Source organism: Nomascus leucogenys, chromosome 17 (genome assembly GCF_006542625.1).
Source record: "Nomascus leucogenys isolate Asia chromosome 17, Asia_NLE_v1, whole genome shotgun sequence".
In the NCBI taxonomy this organism is placed as follows: domain Eukaryota; kingdom Metazoa; phylum Chordata; class Mammalia; order Primates; family Hylobatidae; genus Nomascus; species Nomascus leucogenys.
In genome coordinates this window covers 33,666,849-33,687,311 of record NC_044397.1, presented here as the reverse complement: position 1 = coordinate 33,687,311, position 20,463 = coordinate 33,666,849, and the positions used below count along the sequence as shown (strand labels likewise).

Below are 20,463 nucleotides of genomic sequence, written 5' to 3'. Positions count from 1 at the left end.
ACTTTCTTGTCTGTGTAAAGAGATGCTTTTCCAGAACTTACATTCAACCCTTCATCGCTGAGAACTCACATACAGGCACTGACGATGCTGACGGGCCTCAGAGGACAGACCACGTACGGGGCCTTCTCTTCGGTACTAGGAAGTTTCATCTTGTGTAGTTTTTATTATTTTATCTAATTCCCGTCTCCTGGCTTTTTTTTTTTTTCTGTTTTTTCTTTTTTTTGAGATGGAGTGCAGTGGTGAGATCTCAGCTCACTGCAACCTCCGCCTCCCAGGTTCTAGCCATTCTCCTGCCTCAGCCTCCCGAGTACTTGGGACCACAGGTGTGTGCCACCACGCCTGGCTAATTTTTGTATTTTTAGTAGAGACGGAGTTTCACCATGTTGGCCAGGCTGGTCTCAATCTCCTGACCTTGAGTGATCTGCCCGCCTCGGCCTCCCAAAGTGCTGGGCTTACAGGTGAGAGCCACCACGCCCGGCCCCCTTCTCTTGGCTTTTAAAGTTGAGTTAAAATGACTCGGGTACAGAAAGATTTAGGGTTAGAATTTTAAATGTAATTTTAATCATCACATTTATGGACATTTTTGACTGTATTATCCAAGGGTAGATAATAAGAATTGTGGCCACACATACAGGAGTTGGGAAATAGTTTCTTCTGGAAGCCCCATCATACATGTAAAAAGCCAAGAGTTGCGAAGAATTCCATGTAATATGATTTGTACAGTCAGGGGATTGCATTATTTAGAATGAAAAAGTATGCTAATGTTACAAAGTGTTGGCTAGAGGCAGTCTGTTGGAAGTGATTTAGCTGTTTAACTCATCCTATTATCCACCCACTTGTATTAGTGTTTTAGGGTAACTCAGATATTGACTTGTAAGCACTGCTGCATGGAATAAAAAAAAAATCGTCTCTCTGCAGCACATTGGAGTGATTCTCACTCCAAATCTTTTAGGTATTGTCCTGTGTAGACCTGACCCAAGATAAATGAATAGTGCAGACATACACCCTGAAATCTACCATCATGAAAAAGTTCTCACCGAATGCTTTCCTGTGTGTAATTTCTTTTTTTCTTTGTGGAGGGATGTGCCAGGGAGAAAAATGAGTAACTGAAAACAACTTTATAAAAGTCTTGTTCATAGTAAAGATAGAGAATAAATATTTAGATTCACTTAGACTTTGCAGATGCTAAAAGTACTCTCTGTGTCTTTATTCATTTATTTTTTTGAGACGGAGTCTTGCTCTGTCGCCCAGGCTGGAGTGCAGTGGCATGATCTCAGCTCACTGCAACCTCCGCCTCCCGGGTTTAAGTGATTCTCCTGCCTCAGCCTCCTGAGTAGCTGGGGTTACAGCTGCTTAACACCACACCTGGGTAATTTTTTGTATTTTTAGCAGACAAGGTTTCACCATGTTGGCCACACTGGTCTGGAACTCCCAGCCTCAGGTGATCCGCCCGCCTCAGCCTCCCAAAGTGCTGGTATTACAGGTGTGAGCCACCATGCCTGGCCTGTGTCTTTATTAAAGTTAAGTCAGAATGTTCTTAAGAAATAAAAACTGGGCTCAGTGGCACATGCCTGTAGTCTAGCTACTCTGAGGCTAAGGCGGGAGGATTGCTTGAGCCCAGGAGTTTGAGGCCAGCCTGGGCAACACAGTAAGACTTAATCCCCCCCCAAAAAACTTCTTATTTTTATTTTTTTAATTTTCAATTTTTTTTTGGAGACAGAATCTCACTCTGTCACCCTGCTGCAGTTCAGTGGCACGATCTTAGCTCACTGTAACCTCCGCCTCCTGAGTTCAAGCAATTTTCCTGCCTCAGCCTCCCGAGTAGCTGGGACTGCAAGTGTGTGCCACCATGCCCGGCTAATTTTTGTATTTTTAGTAGAGACGGGGTTTTGCCACGTTGCCCAGGCTGGTCTCAAACTCCTGAGTTCCGGCGATCCACCCATCTTGGCCTCCCAAAGTGCTGGGATTACAGGTATGAGCCACCATGCCTGGCCCAAAAAAAGTCTTCTTAAAAAATAAATCTTCTTGAAAATAACTTAGAGGGACTGAATATTGCATTGTTATTTTTATGGAGACCAGGAGAAACATAGCACCCTTTTCTTTGCCACATTTACAAGGAATATTCCAAGTAGCACGCAGCTACCGGAGTAAAATGCTTCGTATTTGAAAGCATAGGAATATATGTGTGTATGCATACACATATGCCTCGTTTTTTATGATATTGTACATAAATTCTAAATTAGCAATGACTCACTGTATTATAATTATGTAAACCCTGCTCGGTTTTAACACAAGTCGTTCTTTTCTCTTTTAGTCAGTTTACAGACACGAGACAGAATAGGAACTGGCGGCTCGGTGGTGGACTGCAGAGGACTGTTAGAAAATGAAGGGTACGTATAACCACAGCGAGAGGCAGGCCGAGTTCTCTGCTGCCTTAACCTCTCGGCCTATAGGAAAGCGCCCTTCCCTCCTTAAGTCACTCTGCAGAATGCTTGAGATGCATAAAGGATGTTGGCATAAAACTGTGAACCAGTTTACTTGTCTATAAAGGAAGCTGTAAAAACAACTGGGGTTGGCCGGGCGCGGTGGCTCACGCCTGTAATCCCAGCAGTTTGGGAGGCCGAGGCGGGCGGATCACGAGGTCAGGAGATTGAGACCATCCTGGGTAATATGGTGAAACCCCGTCTCTACTAAAAATACAAACGATTAGCCAGGCGTGGTGGCAGGAGCCTATAGTCCCAGCTACTCTGGAGGCTGAGGCAGGAGAACTGCTTGAACCTGGGAGGAGGGGGTTGCAGTGAGCCAAGATCACGCCACTGCCCTCCAGCCTGGGTGACAGAGCGAGACTGTCTCAAAAACAAACAAACAAACAAACAAACAAACAAACTGGGGTTGTGCCTGAAAGACTCAGAATCCAATGAAAGAGGCTCCCATGGGCCAAAGATGGGTGAGTTTGAGCATCAGTAAGAATTATAACTGCTTGTAATCCCAGCACTTTGGGAGGCCAAGGTGGCTGGAGACTTTGGTCTCGAGTTTGAGACCAGCCAGGGCAACATAGCGAGACTTTGTCTCTACCAAAAAATAAAAAATAACCAATTAGCTGGGCACGGTGGCACGCACCTACAGTCCCAGCTACTAGGGAAGCTGAGGTGGGAGGATTGCTTTGAGTCCAGGAGTTTGAAGTTGCAGTGAACCCTGATCACACCACCGTGCTCCACCTTGGGCGACACAACAAGACCCTGGCTCAAAGAAAAGAAAAGAATTATAACTGCCATGAATTTGGAACATGTCAAATATATTAAAAATCCTTGGGTTCATAATGATGGGGGAAGGAACTCAACACACTAAAAAAATACAACAAACTGTTGAACCGTCATTGGTTCGGCAGTCCCCCACGAATTAATGGACCTGGCCAACAAGCAGTAATTGTTAACAACATCACAAAAGAGAGATGATCCAACATTAACACACCTCTTGGAAATACAGGGGACCAGGAATGTGTCTCACGGCCCCAAGAGAATATAATCAACAAACATCCAGAATGGGGCCCTCTGTAGGACAGACAACCCAGGGTCTTCAACCAATAGACTGCAAGAAAAGCAAAGACGGGAGGGAAGGAGAACCTGTTAACAATTCATATAAAAACAAACTTGAGACATAGCTACACATGCAAGGTGTGGACTTTGGATCCTAATTTATGAGACAATTGGAGAAATCTGAACACTGCTATTTGATTTTTTAAAAAAATTAATGAACATTTTTTAGTTGTGATAATGGCAATATTTAAGGGTGAAGTCATAAAATGTTGGGGTTGGTGGGGAAGGATTGGAAGAGTGGACACTGGATGATGGTTAGCTGGGAGCGGGGCACATGGGGGGGTTCATTGTACTGGTCTCTAATTTTTTATATATATTTGAAATTTTTCAATCTAAGATTTTAAAAAAGTATTTGCTTCTAAGGGACAGTAGCCTATTAAGGTAAATTGTCTTCAGAATTTGGCTCAGGGGGTGAAGATTGATGTTTAAAAAGTACCTAAAGGCATTTTGACATTTTATGTAACCAAGAGTTTCGTTATAGAGTAAAATAACAAGGAAAATGGAGTATTTGGATATGATTTTATTTTATTTTATTTTCGACACCCAGGCCGGAGTACAATGGCGCAATCTTGGCTCACTGCAACCTCTGCCTCCTGGGTTCAAGCAATTCTCGTGCCTCAGCCTCCCGAGTAGCTGGGACCACAGGCGTGTGCCACCACACCCAGCTAATTTTTGTATTTTTAGTAGAGATGCGGTTTCACCATGTTGGCCAGGCTGGTGGTCTTGAACTCCTGACCTCAAGTGATCTGCCCACCTCGGCGTCCCAAAGTTGGGATTACAGGCGTGAGCCACCACACCCGGCCTGGATGTGATTTTAAATCAAGAAAAATGAGATCTCATTTCACGAACTCCTCATAGTCTAAGGCTGGTTTCTTCTAATCATTCCAGTCTACCCTATCGTGAAATTGTACAGTTGGCCTTGGGGACACTCTGGCCACCTGTTCCTCTTAGAAGAGTCTGTCTTTCTGTTTGAGTGGCACACGGTGAATTTTACAAAACTAGGCTCTTGGAACACTGGACATTGTTAAAGGAAAACGAATGTATGAGACGGTGTCCCTTAGGACACTAGCCCTAAGGCGCTGGTCTTGTGACTCCTCCATGGTGACACCATGCCTGCCTGCTCTCGTCCCTTTCAGAACGGTGTATGAAGACTCGGGGCCTGGGAGGCCGCTCAGCTGCTTCATGGAGGAACCAGCCCCTTATACAGATAGCACCGGTGCTGCCGCTGGAGGAGGGAACTGCAGGTTCGTGGAGTCCCCAAGTCAAGATCAAAGACTTCAGGCACAGCGGCTTCGAAACCCTGATGTGCGAGGTTCACTACAGACGCCCCAGAACCGACCACACGGCCACCAGTCCCCGGAACTGCCTGAAGGCTACGGTGAGAGAATGTACCCTGCTGTGGCCAGTGCCATCTGCCCTGTTTCCACGAGCTGTGGCCAGTGCCATCTGCCCTGTTTCCATGAGTTGACTTTTTTTTTTTTTGAGACAAGGTCTCGCTCTGTCACCCATGCTGGAGTGCAGTGGCATGATCATGGCTCACGGCAGCCTTGACCTCCGTAGCTCAAGCGATCCACCCGAGTAGCTGGGATTTTAGGCACACACCATCATGCCCGGCTAATTTTTGTATTTTTTGTAGAGAATGGGTCTCGCCATGTTGCCCAGACTGGTCTCAAACTCCTGGGCTCAAGTGATCCGCTTGCCTCAGCCGCCCAAGTGCTGGGATTATAGACGTGAGCCACTGCGTCCGGCGTTTAACCCTTTTTGAGTAGCCTGTTTGTGCCATTAAGTGTGGATGTTTGCATGGCTGTGCCATTTGATAATTGTGGCAGCGTAAAGACAACTGGAAGACAATGGTGCTAAATCTAGCTAATCATGAATTTTCAGCAATTGCTCCAAATCTCCCAGTTTAGAAATCAAGTGAAAATCTTAGGCAAACGAAGACCAAAGCAAACCAAGGTAACATGTAGGCTAGTTGAGGGTGCTGTAGTGCTCTGGAAAGGGGAGCATGGGGCGAGATGGAGAAGAGAGGATTATTCGGCCACCTCAGAGAGAAGAACAGGGATAAGAGGGGAGTGTTATCTAGATTTACATAATACCAGACGTGAGGGCATCGAGGAATGGTTACAAACTCTCCCTGGAATTGAACTTGTCTAATTTGGATCCCGAATTTCTTGTGTAGAACAAAGAACAACAGTCCAGGGCCAAGTTTACTTTTTGCACACACAGACTGGAGTGAGCACGTGGCACGACCCCAGGATACCAAGGTAAGCATCCTGAAATGCACCCCCTCCCAGCTGTCTTTCCAGCAGTTGACTTGAAAAGCCAGTGCCTTCCAGATGTGTTGCTCTTGTTTTAAACTAAAAATAGGGATGAACGAGATGATATTGATGTCTGGGATTTGCTTCAGATAAGCTGGGGTTGGGGGAGTGGACAGGGGTACATTTGAAACAAGGTTGACCGTGAGTCATTGTTGAAGTTGGTTACACAGCGATTCCGTATGATCACTAATTTTTTTATATGCTTAAAATTTTCCATCATAAGTCAAGGAAATATAAAGACTCTGTTACCCTTTCTCTCTTCTACTTTACTGTCCCCATTGCCTCAGTCCCTCGGGGACCATTCCTGGGGGAGATGCAGCTTTTCTATACGAATTCCTTCTACAAGGCCATACATCTGAGCCCAGGTTAGAGAGACCCCCCAACCCCATAACAGAGTTACGTTTCTTTTTTTCTTTTCTTTGCTTTTTGTTTCCTTTTAGAATAGCATTACTACCTAATACGATTTTTGGTAATACTTAGTTCCTTTTTATTCATAATTTGTTTCATCTGAGAATAAACTTCCTGTCTGATTTTCCAAGACTATGTTTAATGTATGACTCAGTACCTATAATGAGACTGGAAATATATTACCTGCAAATGAATGAGGTGTCTCTTTTGTACCCCCTGTTAGAAATGACAGGCTTTTGTGTTAATTAGAAACACATCTTGGTCAGTAAAGCTGTGCTCCCTTCTGACTGTAGATTGTGTTGAAATTATTAATCAGGAGAATAATTAATCATTCTTAGAGTGGAAAATACTTGTTGAACAGAAAGCCCATTTGAAAATGAGAATGCCTCGTCCTGCTGCAACTGTTTCGAATCGCGAGTTTCTGAATGCATGTTCCTCTATCTCCCTTAGCCCTGAAAAGCTTGGTGCTGTCTGGGAACTTTCCAATGAAGAAACCCTTCTGGCCTGGAACATTTAATGACACTTGTGAATTCAGATAGTTTTCTGACAGCACTAAGATATTTCCTACTATTAGGGCCTTCTTTTGTATAAGAAATGATATTCCGTGGGCAGCCCCTGTTCCTTATCATGGTTATAAGCTCTGAAACTTCCTATTTTTTTTTTTTTTGGAGATGGAATTTCACTCTTGTCGCCCAGGCTGGAGTGCAATGGCATGATCTCGGCTCACTGCAACATCCACCTCCCAGGTTCAAGCGATTCTCCTGTCTCAGCCTCCTGAGTAGCTGAGATTACAGGCACCCACCACCACACCCAACTAATTTTTGTATTATTAGTAGAGACAGGGTTTCATCATGTTGGCCAGGCTGGTCTCGAATTCCTGACCTCAGGTGATCCACCTGCCTCCCAGAGTGCTGGGATTACAGGCGTGAGCCACTGCACCCAGCCTGAAAGTTTGGTTTTAAATCTCTCGGATGTTGCTGCTGTTTGCAGCAGAGAGGGCTGGACTGAGTGGAGGTTTAGCGTAAGTAGCACCACGAAGGTCCATCTTGGCAGAGCTGGGACACAGACACCTTGATAAGGAACCTCTGTGGCTTCTGTTGCTGACTTTTGGTCTCATTCCTCCGTACTCAGTTGGACAAACCTCTCTGTATCTTCCATTTTGGTAGAGACCTTAACAGTGTGAATTGTGATGAACTTGGACCACTGCCACCAGGCTGGGAAGTCAGAAGTACAGTTTCTGGGAGGATATATTTTGTAGATCATAATAACCGAACAACCCAGTTTACAGACCCAAGGTTACACCACATCATGAAGTAAGACTTTAAAAATATTTTTTGCTGACCTCTTTCATTGATAATCGAATACTTTCTTGGACTGGTATTTTTGTGAATTTATCGACTGCCTTGCTGGTTGGATAATAAGTGTGGTCAAAATGATGTTAAATATCTGGTGGATAATTGCATATTTTAAACTCTTAAATTAGCTGTGAAGAGCACTGAAGCCCTTTGTTACTACCCTTTTCTTACTTGCAGCCTAAATAAAATTTACCGAGATGGCAGTCGTAGGTAGCTTCATGAGGGAAGCTTCTGCACGCCACGCTCTCATGAGACACGTGGCCCTTAGGTTGAGAAGTAGAGATAGGTGCTGTCTCCCTAGTGCCTGCACGGTGGGGAACTGGATACCTTGGAACTGGGAATTATCTTGGATCCCATATTTAGTGTTCCAGGCCTGTCGTGTTCTCAGAGCCAAACATTCCACATAGCTCTTTTTTTTTGTTTGTTTTTGTTTTTGTTTTTGAGATAGAGTCCCACTCTGTCGCCCAGGCTGGAGTGCAGTGGCACGATCTTGGCTCACTGCAACCTCCGCCTCCCTGGTTCAAGCGATTCTCCTGCCTCAGCCTCCTGAGTAGCTGGGATTACAGGCGCCCACCACCACACCCGGCTAATTATTGTATTTTTAGTAGAGACGGGATTTTGCCATGTTGGCCAGGCTGGTCCCAAATTCCTGACTTTGGGTGATCCGCCTGCCTCGGCCTCCCAAAGTGCTGGGATTATAGGCATGAGCCACTGCGCCTGCCCCCGACATAGCTCTTGTGACCGACAGCTCTGTGTCTCAGTGGCAAAACTTGAACAGGACAAATGCCACTTTGTCACCATACTAATCCTACTCCTTTTACTGAAATTTTCTTCTCAATGAGCAGGTGTAGAAATCTCTTGGCGGCAAAAATGAGGGACGGTTTTCATGAGATTTCACTCGAGTGGTCTGCTGTTGTGCCTATCATTAGATTTCATTTGAGCTCTCCACTGTTACCTCCTTTAAAATTTTTTCCCATCATCTCCATTTCATTCTAACTGCCAAGGTGCATCTGATGATGCTTTGGTCCATCTCATGGGTGCGTAATAGATGCATAATAAATGACAGCCATTTCCATTTTTATTTGTAGTAGTAATGTGCGAGATAAGTGGTTGCTTGGAATTGGGGTACTCCTTTTTTTTTTTTGAGACAGAGTCTCGCTCTGTCGCCAGGCTGGAGGGCAATGGCGCAATCTCAGCTCACTGCAACCTCTGCCTCCCGGGTTCAAGTGATTTTCCTGTCTCAGCCTCCTGAGTAGCTGGGATTATAGGTGCCTGCCACCACACCTGGCTAATTTTGTATTTTTAGTAGAGACGGGGTTTCACCATGTTGGTCAGGCTGGTCTCGAACTCCTGACCTCAGGTGATCCACCTGCCTTGGCCTCCCAAAGTGCTGGGATTATAGGCTTGAGCCACCATGCCCGGCCTGGAGTACCCCCTTTATTGTACTGTACACCTATATTTAGGCTAATGTGGCCATCAGCAACTTTGACACAGCTAGCTAGGTACATGGTTATGTCATCAGGGAAACAAATTCTCCCTGAAGTTGCGTGCAGCTAGCTCTCTCCTCCAACCCTGTCGTGTACGTGGGTGCTTGCAGCTCCCCTGGCCGGGGCTTCAGAGTGACTTTCTGCGTCTCTTCTTCTCAAGTCACCAGTGCCAACTCAAGGAGCCCAGCCAGCCGCTGCCACTGCCCAGCGAGGGCTCTCTGGAGGACGAGGAGCTTCCTGCCCAGAGATATGAAAGAGATCTAGTCCAGAAGCTGAAAGTCCTCAGACACGAACTGTCGCTTCAGCAGCCCCAAGCTGGTCACTGCCGCATTGAAGTGTCCAGAGAAGAAATCTTCGAGGTAGACAGTTCAGGGCCACTGCCCAGACCCTGTTCAGAAACAAATAAGGCAATTCGGACAAAGGAATCTCAAATGTGTTTGTTTTCAAGGGCTGCTTTAGATGAACTGCTTTGTGGGTGATGTCTGCATTTCAGGGAACCCTTCTTTCTGTTTGGTATTTGAGGTATTGATTTTATTACTAAGGGAAGTGCAGAGTTTGTCAGGACCACAGCCTGTGTAGAGGGAGGGAATGGTATTCATTTCCTCTCATGGTAAAAATGGAAAAACTAAATAGTTTCACCTCTAGGTTTTCACCTAGTATACAGAAACTAGCACTAAAAAATAGTGGGAACCGCCTTGTCTACAGGATGCGGGTTAAATATTCCTGCAATCTGCAATCTGTGCTTTCCCCAGAGCCAGGCAGTCTCCCTCCTCTCTTCTTATGTGAGATGTCATCTGAGGGCTGTCCTTCTCAGGGCAGCTCAGGGGCTGGGGGCCGTCCTGCTTCTCCTGTGGAAATTGGCGAGGAGCAGGTGGCTCTTGGGACAGGCTCTGTCCCTTACACACAGGAGCAGGTCCCTAAACAGACGAGGCCCTTTTCCCAAGAAAGCCGACCATACAGGAAAATCTCCATGGCATTTGGGCCATTTCCTGCCCTCCTTTGTGGAGACAGTCAGAAATGATCAAAGGAGACTGAGCACAGATTCTCCCTGGGTGACAGCGCTAAGGGAGCACTGGGGGGCGAGGGAGCTGAGCACCTTCCCCTCTGTGAGGGCTGGGCTGGGCCTGGGTGTTGGATGGGCAGCTTGGCCACAGTGCCCAGCCCTGCCTGCTGCATGTCTGCCCTTGTTGCAGGGCTAGAAAAGCGCTGAAGTACTGACTTCACTACCAGCTCGTTTCCTCTTTCCCTCTCCGGTTGCCAGAGTTTATTTGTTTGTTTTTTTTTTTTTTTGAGACGGAGTCTCGCACTGTTGCCCAGGCTGGAGTGCAGCGGCATGATCTCAGCTCACTGCAACCTCAGACTCCCAGTTGCAAGCGATTCTCCTGCCTCAGCCTCCCGCGTAGCTGGGATTACAGGCGCCCGCCACCAGGCCCAGCTAATTTTTTGTATTTTTAGTAGAGACAGGGGTTTCACCATGTTGGCCAGGCTGGTCTTGAACTCCTGACCTCAAGTGATCCGCCCACTTTGGCCTCCCAAAATACTGGGATTACAGGCGGAGCCACCGCGCCCGGCTGGGTTGCTGGAGTTTGAATTGCGTTAAATTTAAAGCATGAAAAATTTCTTAAGTGCCTTGTTACTGAATCTACATCTAAAAACATGTAGCGGCTTCTGCTTCAAGTGCTGAGTCTGAGGGAAGAGCAGGCTGATCACATGTGTTCTGTGCTGTACTTAAACCACCTTATGTCTTACTTAAAAACTTAAAATCTTTTTGCTTTTTGACTTAGTGGGAAATCAAATATGATTTTTCACTTTAGATATAAAAACAGGCTCAGAAATCTCTTAGCATTCAGACTTTCTAATGTCTTGATTTTGGTTGCAATGCATAAGTTGTTTATAGTGTGCACTGAAATTAACTTATACAGAGAAGAATCAATCCTAGTGAGATTTGTCGTTAAGTCCTTGGTGATTCACTGAAAACAGACACGTGTTTCCCTGAAGGTTAGTGTTTCCTGGCATTGTGTTTGTTTTGTTGTTGTCTCAGAGGGAGAAACTGAGAAAAAAGATGATGGAATATACTAGATGCCAAAGAAACATTCTGATTAGGAGCCAGATAAAACTTGAATTGGAATGGATGTGTATTCTTAACCAGGCTCCATTATCAATACCCTTTTATAACTTTAAGAGTAAGAAATGTTCTTCTCTCTGAAACTGTGGTGTTGCTATTCAGGAGTCTTACCGCCAGATAATGAAGATGCGACCGAAAGACTTGAAAAAACGGCTGATGGTGAAATTCCGTGGGGAAGAAGGTTTGGATTATGGTGGCGTGGCCAGGTGAGTTGCTAGTTCATTCACCTTCTCTGCTGCGTGGATCTCAGTCTTTTCAAGAGAAGTCATTTGCTCTTCTCCAGTGCTCATCACCAAGCACTCCTGGGCAGGGCTGATGTCTCCTTGGAGCAGTCGGGCCATCATGCGCTGGCTTCAGCCACCCTGCTGAGAATAGGAATTCCTCCGAGCATGCTCGTGCCAGCCTCTTGCCGTAACTACCAGAATATCCGTGATCGTCACCACTAACTGACTTCTTGTAAAGCTAGAATTAAACTTTTAAATTCACTCCCTTCTTTTGAAACATGAGGAACATGCTCCTGAAATTTAATACAGGAGGCGGCCTTGCTCTCCTCTGTAGAGTATATGCTGCAGGGAGCAGGGCAGGGATTGCATTTGTGCACGTAAATTGCATCTGCGTCAAAGGAATTTTGTAAAATGTTGAAATTTTGGTCAAAATAATTCAAGAAAATGATATAATAAAACAGAATAGAGTGATGAAAAGCTGCTATTTCATGTCCTGCTTCTTTTCACCTTCAAGACAATTGTTGTTTTTTGGTCTTTTTTGAGATGGGGTCTTGCTCTGTCGCCCAGGCTGGAGTGCAGTGGCACAGTCATAGCTTACTGCAGCCTCGCCCTCCTGAGCTCAAGCAAGCCTCCCACCTCAGCCTCCCAAGTAGCTGGAACGACAGGTGTGTGCCACCACGCCTGGCTAATTTGTACAAAGTTTTTTGTAGAGATGAGGTCTTACTCTGTTGCCCAGGCTGGTCTCAAACTCCTGGGCTCAAGCCACCCTCCCATCTTGACCTCCCAAAGTGCTGAGATTGCAGGTGTGAACCACTGTGCTTGGCTAAGACAACTGCTTCTTAACTCTTTTAGCTCTTTCTTTGAATAGGTATCTTATTTCCAGATTTAATGATTTATGGGCATGTACATAAGATAGACTGATTCTCGTTACTCTCATGTTCAATTTAGTAATATGGATCTTTTTAGTTCTTCCGTCATTTGTAACTTTATGTCCTGTGCTTTCACCTTTATTTTTTTGATTTATCAACTAGAGACATGACCTCTGGACCTCTCATTTGCATGAGAGGATATTCATACTTATAACTTTCTCTTCAGCATTCCTTCTGCCTCTTAAATTCTGTCATCTGTAATATTACTTTTATATTGTCAAGGTTAAGATTGACATTCTCTTCTGTAACCAAAATTTGGTCAGTCTCCTATGCTTGTCTACCAATTATTTGTAAAGGGATGAAAGTTTATATGGTTTCTATTATTATGAATGAAAATATTGTCCATTAAGGGGTTAAATAGTATTCTAGAATTTAACTTTTTGGAACAAATTCTAATTTTTCCAAGAATTTCTTCTTCCCTTTTTTTCTGGAGACAGAGTCTCACTCTGTGGCCCAGGCTGGAGTCCACTGGCTGGATCTCGGCTCACTCCTACCTCCATCTCCCAGGTTCAAGTGATTCTCATGCCTCAGCCCCCTGAGTAGCTGGGATTACAGGTGCGAGTCACCATGTCCAGCTAATTTTTGTATTTTTAGTAGAGACGGGGTTTCACCATGGTGGCCGGGTGGGTGTTGAACTACTGACCTCAGGTGATCCTCCCGCCTTGGCTTCCCTCCCCAGTAGCTTTCATTGTCTCTACTGCCCCTTGAACTTCAAGTCCTCCCGGATGGTTACCCATCAAACCTTCTGACAGCCCCCCGTGTCTCCCGCGAGGCCTCTGTGCAGTCTGATGGCGATTCTCTCATTCCTCTGTGCGGCGGTCGTCCTGAGACTTCACTCCTTCCCTGGGTGAAGTCCATTGTCCTGGGCGTCCCATAGCTTCCCCTTTCTTGGCATCCTCCCTTGTCATGCTGTGAGCACCGCATGGTTGTGTGGTGTGATGTTTCTCTTTTTTGTCTGCATCTTCCAAGAGACTCAAACTGCACACAGTCAGGAACCTCGTCTTGTTCACAGCTGATCCCCGGTTCCTAGAACAGCACCTAACACACGGCAGAACACTTGTCTCCGTAAATATGTGCCAAATGAATGAATTTTACTTTTTGTCTTCGCACATTTTCTGTCTTTGGTCGTTCTGAAATGCTCGTTACTCGGCTGTCGGACTCCCTGGTTTGGTCTGGTAGGAGTTACATTCCTTCTGCGTTTTCCGTAGTCGTCCAGTCTTCTGCGTGGAGATGGGTCTTTGTGAATTTCCCTTGACTTACATGATGCTGTAGTGGAAAGAGTTGGGAATCTCTGCTCTGCCACCTCCAGTTTGGTCTTGTAGTGTTATTTCACCACTGGAGTCTTCCTCCTAATGGGATCATGCTTATCTGAGAGAGCGGTAGAGAGATTTCAGTTGCATGTGTATTACACATGTGCAGGTGTGTGTTCATTATCCGATCCGTGGGAGTCAGGCTACACTTATCTCCCCAGTATTTAGTCCTGAAGTCCTTTCTGTAGCCTCCCTTTCTGGCCTGTTTAGTTATTGCTTCCCTTACCACTTCCAGAACAGAGCTGATTGTATCTTTACGCTGTCCATGGCTCTGTCAGAATGGTTGCCTGTATTTTAATCACTTCCTGTCTAGACAATTGGAGGTCTTTGTCTTTTTCAAAAAAGGTTCTTCCTAAATCGAAACTCCAAAACTTGGGATGAATTCAAATTCAGCAATGTTGCCTTTGTAGTAAAGAGACTTTATAGGATTCGGAGGCTCATCTCTTCTGGCAGTTCCTGTCTGTTCTTTTGAGTACAATACAGAACTGTTTTTGTGATATTTTTTGTGTATTCTCACGCTTTTCTTGGACAGATTATCTGCATTTGTGTCTGTCCTTCCCTATTCTCTCTCATTTCTGTTTGAAAAAGTAAGAAATTCCAGAATAAAATTTGGAGCTGCTATCTTAATGTGATCCGTTGAAAAGGAGTTTTGAGTAGAATGAATAAAAGACTCTTTGTAGATCTGCCACAGGTGTCTGTCTAAGGGTCCCCCCCCACTAGCTGGGCTTAACGCAACCTGAGTGTAGCCACTGAACCATACAATTTCTATTTAAAGTGTCTCTTTTTTTTTTGGCTTGACTGTTTTTAACTTTGGGGTTTTTAAAATAATAAAATGATGCAAACATTATAAAGAAATACAGAAAATAATAACTTAGGCTGGGCATGGTGGCTCACGCCTGTAATCCTGGCACTTTGGGAGGCCAAGGTGGGTGGATTATTTGAGGTCAGGAGTTTGAGACCACCCTGGCCAACATGGTGAAACCTCATCTCTACTAAAAAATACAGAAATCAGCCAGGCCTGGTGGCGCGTGCCTGTAGTCCCAGTTACTAGGGAGGCAGGAAAATCGCTTGGACCCGGAAGGCAGAGGTTACAGTGAGCCAAGATCGCGCCATTGCACTCCAGCCCGGGCGACAGAGCGAGACTCCATCTCAGGGAAAAAAAAAACGTAGAAATTTTAGCGCGGATCAAATGCATTTTTGTTGTTTGCTCCCAGGGAGTGGCTTTATTTGCTGTGCCATGAAATGTTGAATCCTTATTACGGGCTCTTCCAGTATTCTACGGACAATATTTACATGTTGCAAATAAATCCGGATTCTTCAATCAACCCCGTAAGTATGAATGAACAAAGAGGTAGGGAATTGAGTTGGAGAATTTTTGAGATGGATTTTCAGTTTCATTCTCAGTTCTTGGTCTATTTGTTGTAGACTTAATCAAAGACAGCGGTAAGCACAACATGGAGAGGTAAAGTGAAAACTGAATTAAGATGGATGATTTCAATCCTGTATCTTCAGAGATTGTGATCACTGGGTGTGTTGTGTTGAAGGAGATGAAGGGTGAAACTGAGCTGTTCGTTCACTCACACTTTATGATCATTTGAGGGAACTCTGGTATAATGATCGTATGTGTTAATGGTGTCATTCTAAGGAGTGGGTTCCGAAGTCCAGCCTCCTCCCAGTCAAAGCTGGAATCTTTCTAGAACTAGCTTTTTAAGCCACAAATGCTGCCACCCTTAGCGTGCTGGTTTTAGAGATGAGGAAGTCAGTGCAGTGTTTGCACGCCCAGCCCGAGGGTACACAGCCGGTCAGCAGGGGACTCCTCCTGTGGCACCACGGCCTTCACCAGCATCCTGCACAGGCCACTGAGGCGAAGTCGGGACAGGCTCCACTTGTGCATTCAAATGTGGAAGAACCTTTTACCAACATGGAAGCAGAGTTTTGATCATTTTTTGAGGTGAACATAATTCAAACCTGAAAGTAGAGACGTGTGGTTCCTGAGTTAAGACCAGAACGGCTCTGGTTCTAGGATGGTTCTTTTTTTTTTTTTTTTTTTTTTTTTTTTGAGAGAGTCTCGCTGTGTCCCCCAGGCTGCAGTGCAGTGGCATGATCTCTGCTCACTGCAACCTCTGCCTCCCAGGTTCAAGTGATTCTCCCGCCTCAGCCTCCCAAGTAGCTGGGATTACAGACCCCTGCCACCACGCCCGGCTAGTTTTTGTATTTTTAGTAGAGACGGGGTTTTGCCATGTTGGCCAGGCTGGTCTCGAACTCCTGACCTCAGGTGATCTGCCTGCCTCAGACTCCCAAAGTGTTGGGATTACAGGCGTGAGCAACCATGCCCGGCCTAGAATTGTTATTTGACTTGGCTTATTCATACATATTTTCCTGTGGTCTTTTTTTCCCCCTTAGCATTTCTTCCCTCCCTCCCTCTCTTTCCCTCTCTTCCTTTAGTTCTGGATCGAGGGAGGGGTGGTGGAGGAGGAAGGGAACTTGCCCTTTTCTTTCTTGTGCAGTGGGAGGGAGCGCAGGGTGCGTCCAGCATGGTGCCGAGGCCCTGCAGTGTCAAGGCCCTGGGCATGGTTTGATTCTCTGTTATCACCAAGGTGAAATTCTCAGTCATTGCTGAACACGGGGCTCTTCTGCTAGTTATATGGCCCTTCTGAGGAGGTGTTGGCCCTGAGAGCATATAAAACGTTGTCCAGCGAATCTAGGCAAATTTCTGCTACACAAGCAGCCTTCTTTCACTTGTTCAGGAGCGGGGCCTGTGAGTCTCTGAGTCAGTAGGTCTGGTTGCCTCTGGGACATTTTTCCCAAGAAGCCTGGGGACAGCATGAGATTCCCACATTGGCCGGCATCGTGCTGACAAATTCGTGTTCTCTGGTGCCCCCTACAGGACCACTTGTCTTATTTCCATTTCGTGGGGCGGATCATGGGGCTGGCTGTGTTCCATGGACACTATATCAACGGGGGGTTCACAGTGCCCTTCTATAAGCAGCTGCTGGGGAAGCCCATCCAGCTCTCAGATCTGGAATCCGTGGACCCGGAGCTGCATAAGAGCTTGGTGTGGATCCTGTAAGTATTGACTGACAGCCGGTCACCTGGCTTAGGGCCCACCACCACATCTATTGTATGCATGCATGCAAGCGCGCGCGTGTGTGTGTGTGTGTGTGTGTGTGTGTGTGTGTGTGTGTGTGTGTGTGTGTATTTTGGGGATGGGTGTGAAGCCATTGTATTATAACCAGAAACAAAAAAGGAGATTATTTGGGAGGCCAAGGCGGGCAGATCACTTCAGCCTAGGAGTTAGAGACCAGCCTGGGCAACATAGTGAGACCCCGTTACTGCAAAAAAATACTCAGTTCACTTATTTTCCTCGTGATATTGGGCAGGTTTCTCTTCATGGACTAGTTTCTTTTGTTTCCTTGAATGATGAAGGTGTGATCACTGATGTTAACAGGCCACTCCCCAGGCCCGGTGTGGGGTGTGTGTGACACTCAGAGTGTCTCCAGTTAACCTACACAGGGGCCAAGCAAGTATCAAAACAAAATGAACATTTAGTTACCTCTGCTTTAGAATTACTCTAAACACTCTGTTAAGAGCAGCAGGCAGTGACAAGATGAACCGTGACTGTCATGGGTCCTTGCAGATTTCACGGGGACAAAAGATCAGGCTCTGGCAGACGGAGGGAATGTGGGTGAGTTGGGGTCGGGGCCTCCTGGTTGTGTCCCATGTGTCACGTGCTCCAACTTGAAGAGGGGACTCTGGGGATCAGGTAGAAAATCTTCCACTCAGCTGGGCGTGGTGGCTCATGCCTATTATCCCAGCACTTTGGGAAGCCGAGGTGGGCAGATCACTTGCTCTTTTCACTTGAGGTCAAAGGTTGGAGTTTGAGACCAACCTGGCCAACATGGTGAAATCCCGTCCCTACTAAAAATAAAAAAATTTTAAAAAGCCAGGTGTGGCACGTGCCTGTAATCCCAGCTACTCGGGAGGCTGAGGCAGGAAAATTGCTTCAACCCAGGAGGCAGAGGTTGCAGTGAGCTGAGATCACACCACTGCACTCCAGCCTGGATGACAGAGTGAGTCTCTGTCTCAAAAAAAGAAAAAAGAAAAAATCTTCCACTCTGCCTAGGCTTAAGAACGATGGCAGACTCAAGAGCTAGTTTTCACTTTCGAGTACTTTTGTGTTTGAACTGATGTGTTTGGAAAGGCTGCCTCTAAGGGAGGAACAGTATTTTTTTTTTTTTTTTTTTGAGACGGAGTCTTGCTCTGTCACCCAGGCTGAAGTGCAGTGGCACGATCTCGGCTCACTGCAACCTCCACCTCCCAGGTTCAAGCGATTCTCCTGCCTCAGCCTCCCGAGTAGCTGGGACTACAGGCACACGCCACCACACCTGGCTAATTTTTTGTATTTTTAGTAGAGATGGGGTTTCACCATGTTGGCCAGGCTGGTCTCAATCTCCTGACCTCGTGGTCCGCCCGCCTCGGCCTCCCAAAGTGCCGGGATTACAGGTGTAAGCCGCTGCGCCCGGCCGGGCACGGCATTTTCTTGGCGTAGCTTCATCTCCAGGTCAATTTCCCTTTGACCCTGGTACCTCTTCATATTCCTGCCTTTTGACTCCCACACTGCTTACAAAAGCAGCTGGGTTGTGGTCTCCTGAAATCACAGGATGGTACAGCAACCTGCTGCCCGCCTCCTATGACTGTGGAAGCCAGAAGCCGGGACATCTGGAAACAGAGCTGTGGTCTCCGCGTCCTCCAGCACCTGTTGCTGTGCCACCCCCACGCAGGTTCTGTGTCCACCCGAGGCTGTCCTCTCTTGCAGCCCCGGGTCTGGCAGTCATAAATGTTTTCTGTCTACCTGACAGCCCTGCATGGTGGCAGAGCTCTAACCTACATCCTTCTGTCTTATTTCAACAGAGAGAACGACATCACACCTGTACTGGACCACACCTTCTGCGTGGAACACAACGCCTTTGGGCGGATCCTTCAGCATGAGCTGAAACCCAATGGCAGAAATGTGCCGGTCACAGAAGAGAACAAGAAAGAATATGTCCGGTAATGCCACCTGTGGGGGATGGCTGGGTGCCTGGGGCACGGCTGAGCCTCCGGTAATGCCACCTGTGGGGGACGGCCGGGTGCCTGGGGTGTGGCTGAGCCTGCGTTTAGTTGCTGTAGCTCCTTTGCTGTGTGAGGCCTGTGTGTCCCTGATGGCTGGCGCATGTGATCAGATCACATGAACAGAGGCGACTTTCAGAAACCGACAGCTCAGCAGCAGCGTCGGGGATCTGCTTGGAGGGGCCCTGATGGGGCCAGGCCTGGCCTGAGGGACAGAGCCCATGTGGGGAAAGACTTTTCAGTGACCACCTAATTCTGGGTGCAAAGGTTGGGGGGCAAAGGAGAGAGCAGCAGCTTGCAGGGTCTCTCGTGCTCAGTCCAAGGAAGCCACCCTCTCAGTTTTTTTCCACCCCTAACTTGAGGCAAATCTGTGTTCAGGCCTAGGCACTTGTAGCTGAGAACTATGTGGGCACGTCTGTGTGCCACGCTGTCCTGTGCTGTACTTTCAAATGTACTTTTACACATTTAAAAAGTTTTTAAATTTTTACAGGGTCTTGCTATGTTGCCAGGCTGGTCTCGAACCCCTGGCCTCAAGCAATCCTCTTGCCTCCGCCTCCCAAGGGGCTGGGATTGCAGGCGTGAGCCACCATGCCTGGCCAGAACATGCTTTCAAATTGCAGCAATTGATATGACAGATCAGGTTCAATCCTCCTGTTTTCAGGAGCGAGTCGGAATGAATCAGGGCACATGCTGAGTCATTTTTAACGTGATGCCAAGGTTTGGTACTACTAGCTGGTGGTGTGTTTGTCTGTCTTGAAGAGATCCCGGGGGCCCCCCAGTGTGTTCCCATGTTCGTCAGACTGTGATATCAGAACCTGCTCACGGGTCGGGTGCGGTGGCTCACGCCTGGAATCCCAACACTTTGGGAGACCGAGGCAGGCGGATCACCTGAGGTCAGGAGCTCGAGACCAGCCTGGCCAACATGGTGAAACCCCATCTCTACTAAAAATACAAAAGTTAGCCAGGTGTGGTGGTAGGTGCCTGTAATCCTAGCTACTGGGGAGGGTGAGGCAGAAGAATTGCTTGAACCCAGGAGGCAGAGGTTGCAGTGTGCTGAGATTGAGCCATTGCACTCCAGCCTGGGTGACAGAGTGAGACCCTGTCTCCAAAAAAAACCTGCCCATGGCGGAAAATCCACTTGGTGTTGCATCCAACTTGCGAGTTTTTCTTCCAGGTTGTATGTAAACTGGAGGTTTATGAGAGGAATTGAAGCCCAGTTCTTAGCTCTGCAGAAGGGGTTCAATGAGCTTATCCCTCAACATCTGCTGAAGCCTTTTGACCAGAAGGAACTGGAGGTATGTGCCTGCCGTGTGGAGTCGACCCAGGGCGTTCAGGGGCTCCCCTGTGGCTGGCGTCTGCCTGTTTTAAATCCTTGCTGCAGGGGGCAGCGTGTGCCGTTTTCTAGTAAGCCTAGGAGCTGTTGGCATTCCCAGACTAGAGCCAGGGCTGGAGCAAGAGTGGGGAGTAGAGGGTGTTCATGCCAGTTGGTAACCGGCGAGATGTCTGCTTGGCGGTCGGAAATCTGACTAATTCCTGGGAAACTGTTCTAGGTGGCTGTGGCTTCCCTTGTTTTCAAGATCTCTAGCAGGGGAGATTGCATAG

General features: G+C 46.9%; 1 protein-coding gene across 3 annotated transcripts in view; it reads left to right on the top strand.

Moving 5' to 3' along the window:
- Positions 1 to 20,463, top strand: part of SMURF1 (SMAD specific E3 ubiquitin protein ligase 1) — a 116,292-nt gene that overhangs the window by 86,492 nt on the left and 9,337 nt on the right. For 2 of the 3 annotated variants that reach the window (XM_030796109.1, XM_030796107.1), the window contains exons 6-15: positions 2,315 to 2,390; positions 4,733 to 4,974; positions 5,776 to 5,860; positions 7,489 to 7,635; positions 9,325 to 9,523; positions 11,392 to 11,495; positions 14,967 to 15,081; positions 16,640 to 16,818; positions 18,664 to 18,801; positions 20,036 to 20,156. In XM_030796109.1, the coding sequence (XP_030651969.1) occupies positions 2,315 to 2,390; positions 4,733 to 4,974; positions 5,776 to 5,860; positions 7,489 to 7,635; positions 9,325 to 9,523; positions 11,392 to 11,495; positions 14,967 to 15,081; positions 16,640 to 16,818; positions 18,664 to 18,801; positions 20,036 to 20,156 (1,406 nt within the window). Of the gene's footprint in view, positions 1 to 2,314; positions 2,391 to 4,732; positions 4,975 to 5,775; positions 5,861 to 6,201; positions 6,280 to 7,488; positions 7,636 to 9,324; positions 9,524 to 11,391; positions 11,496 to 14,966; positions 15,082 to 16,639; positions 16,819 to 18,663; positions 18,802 to 20,035; positions 20,157 to 20,463 lie in introns of all 3 variants that reach the window. The other variant, XM_030796110.1, reaches the window with a different exon arrangement.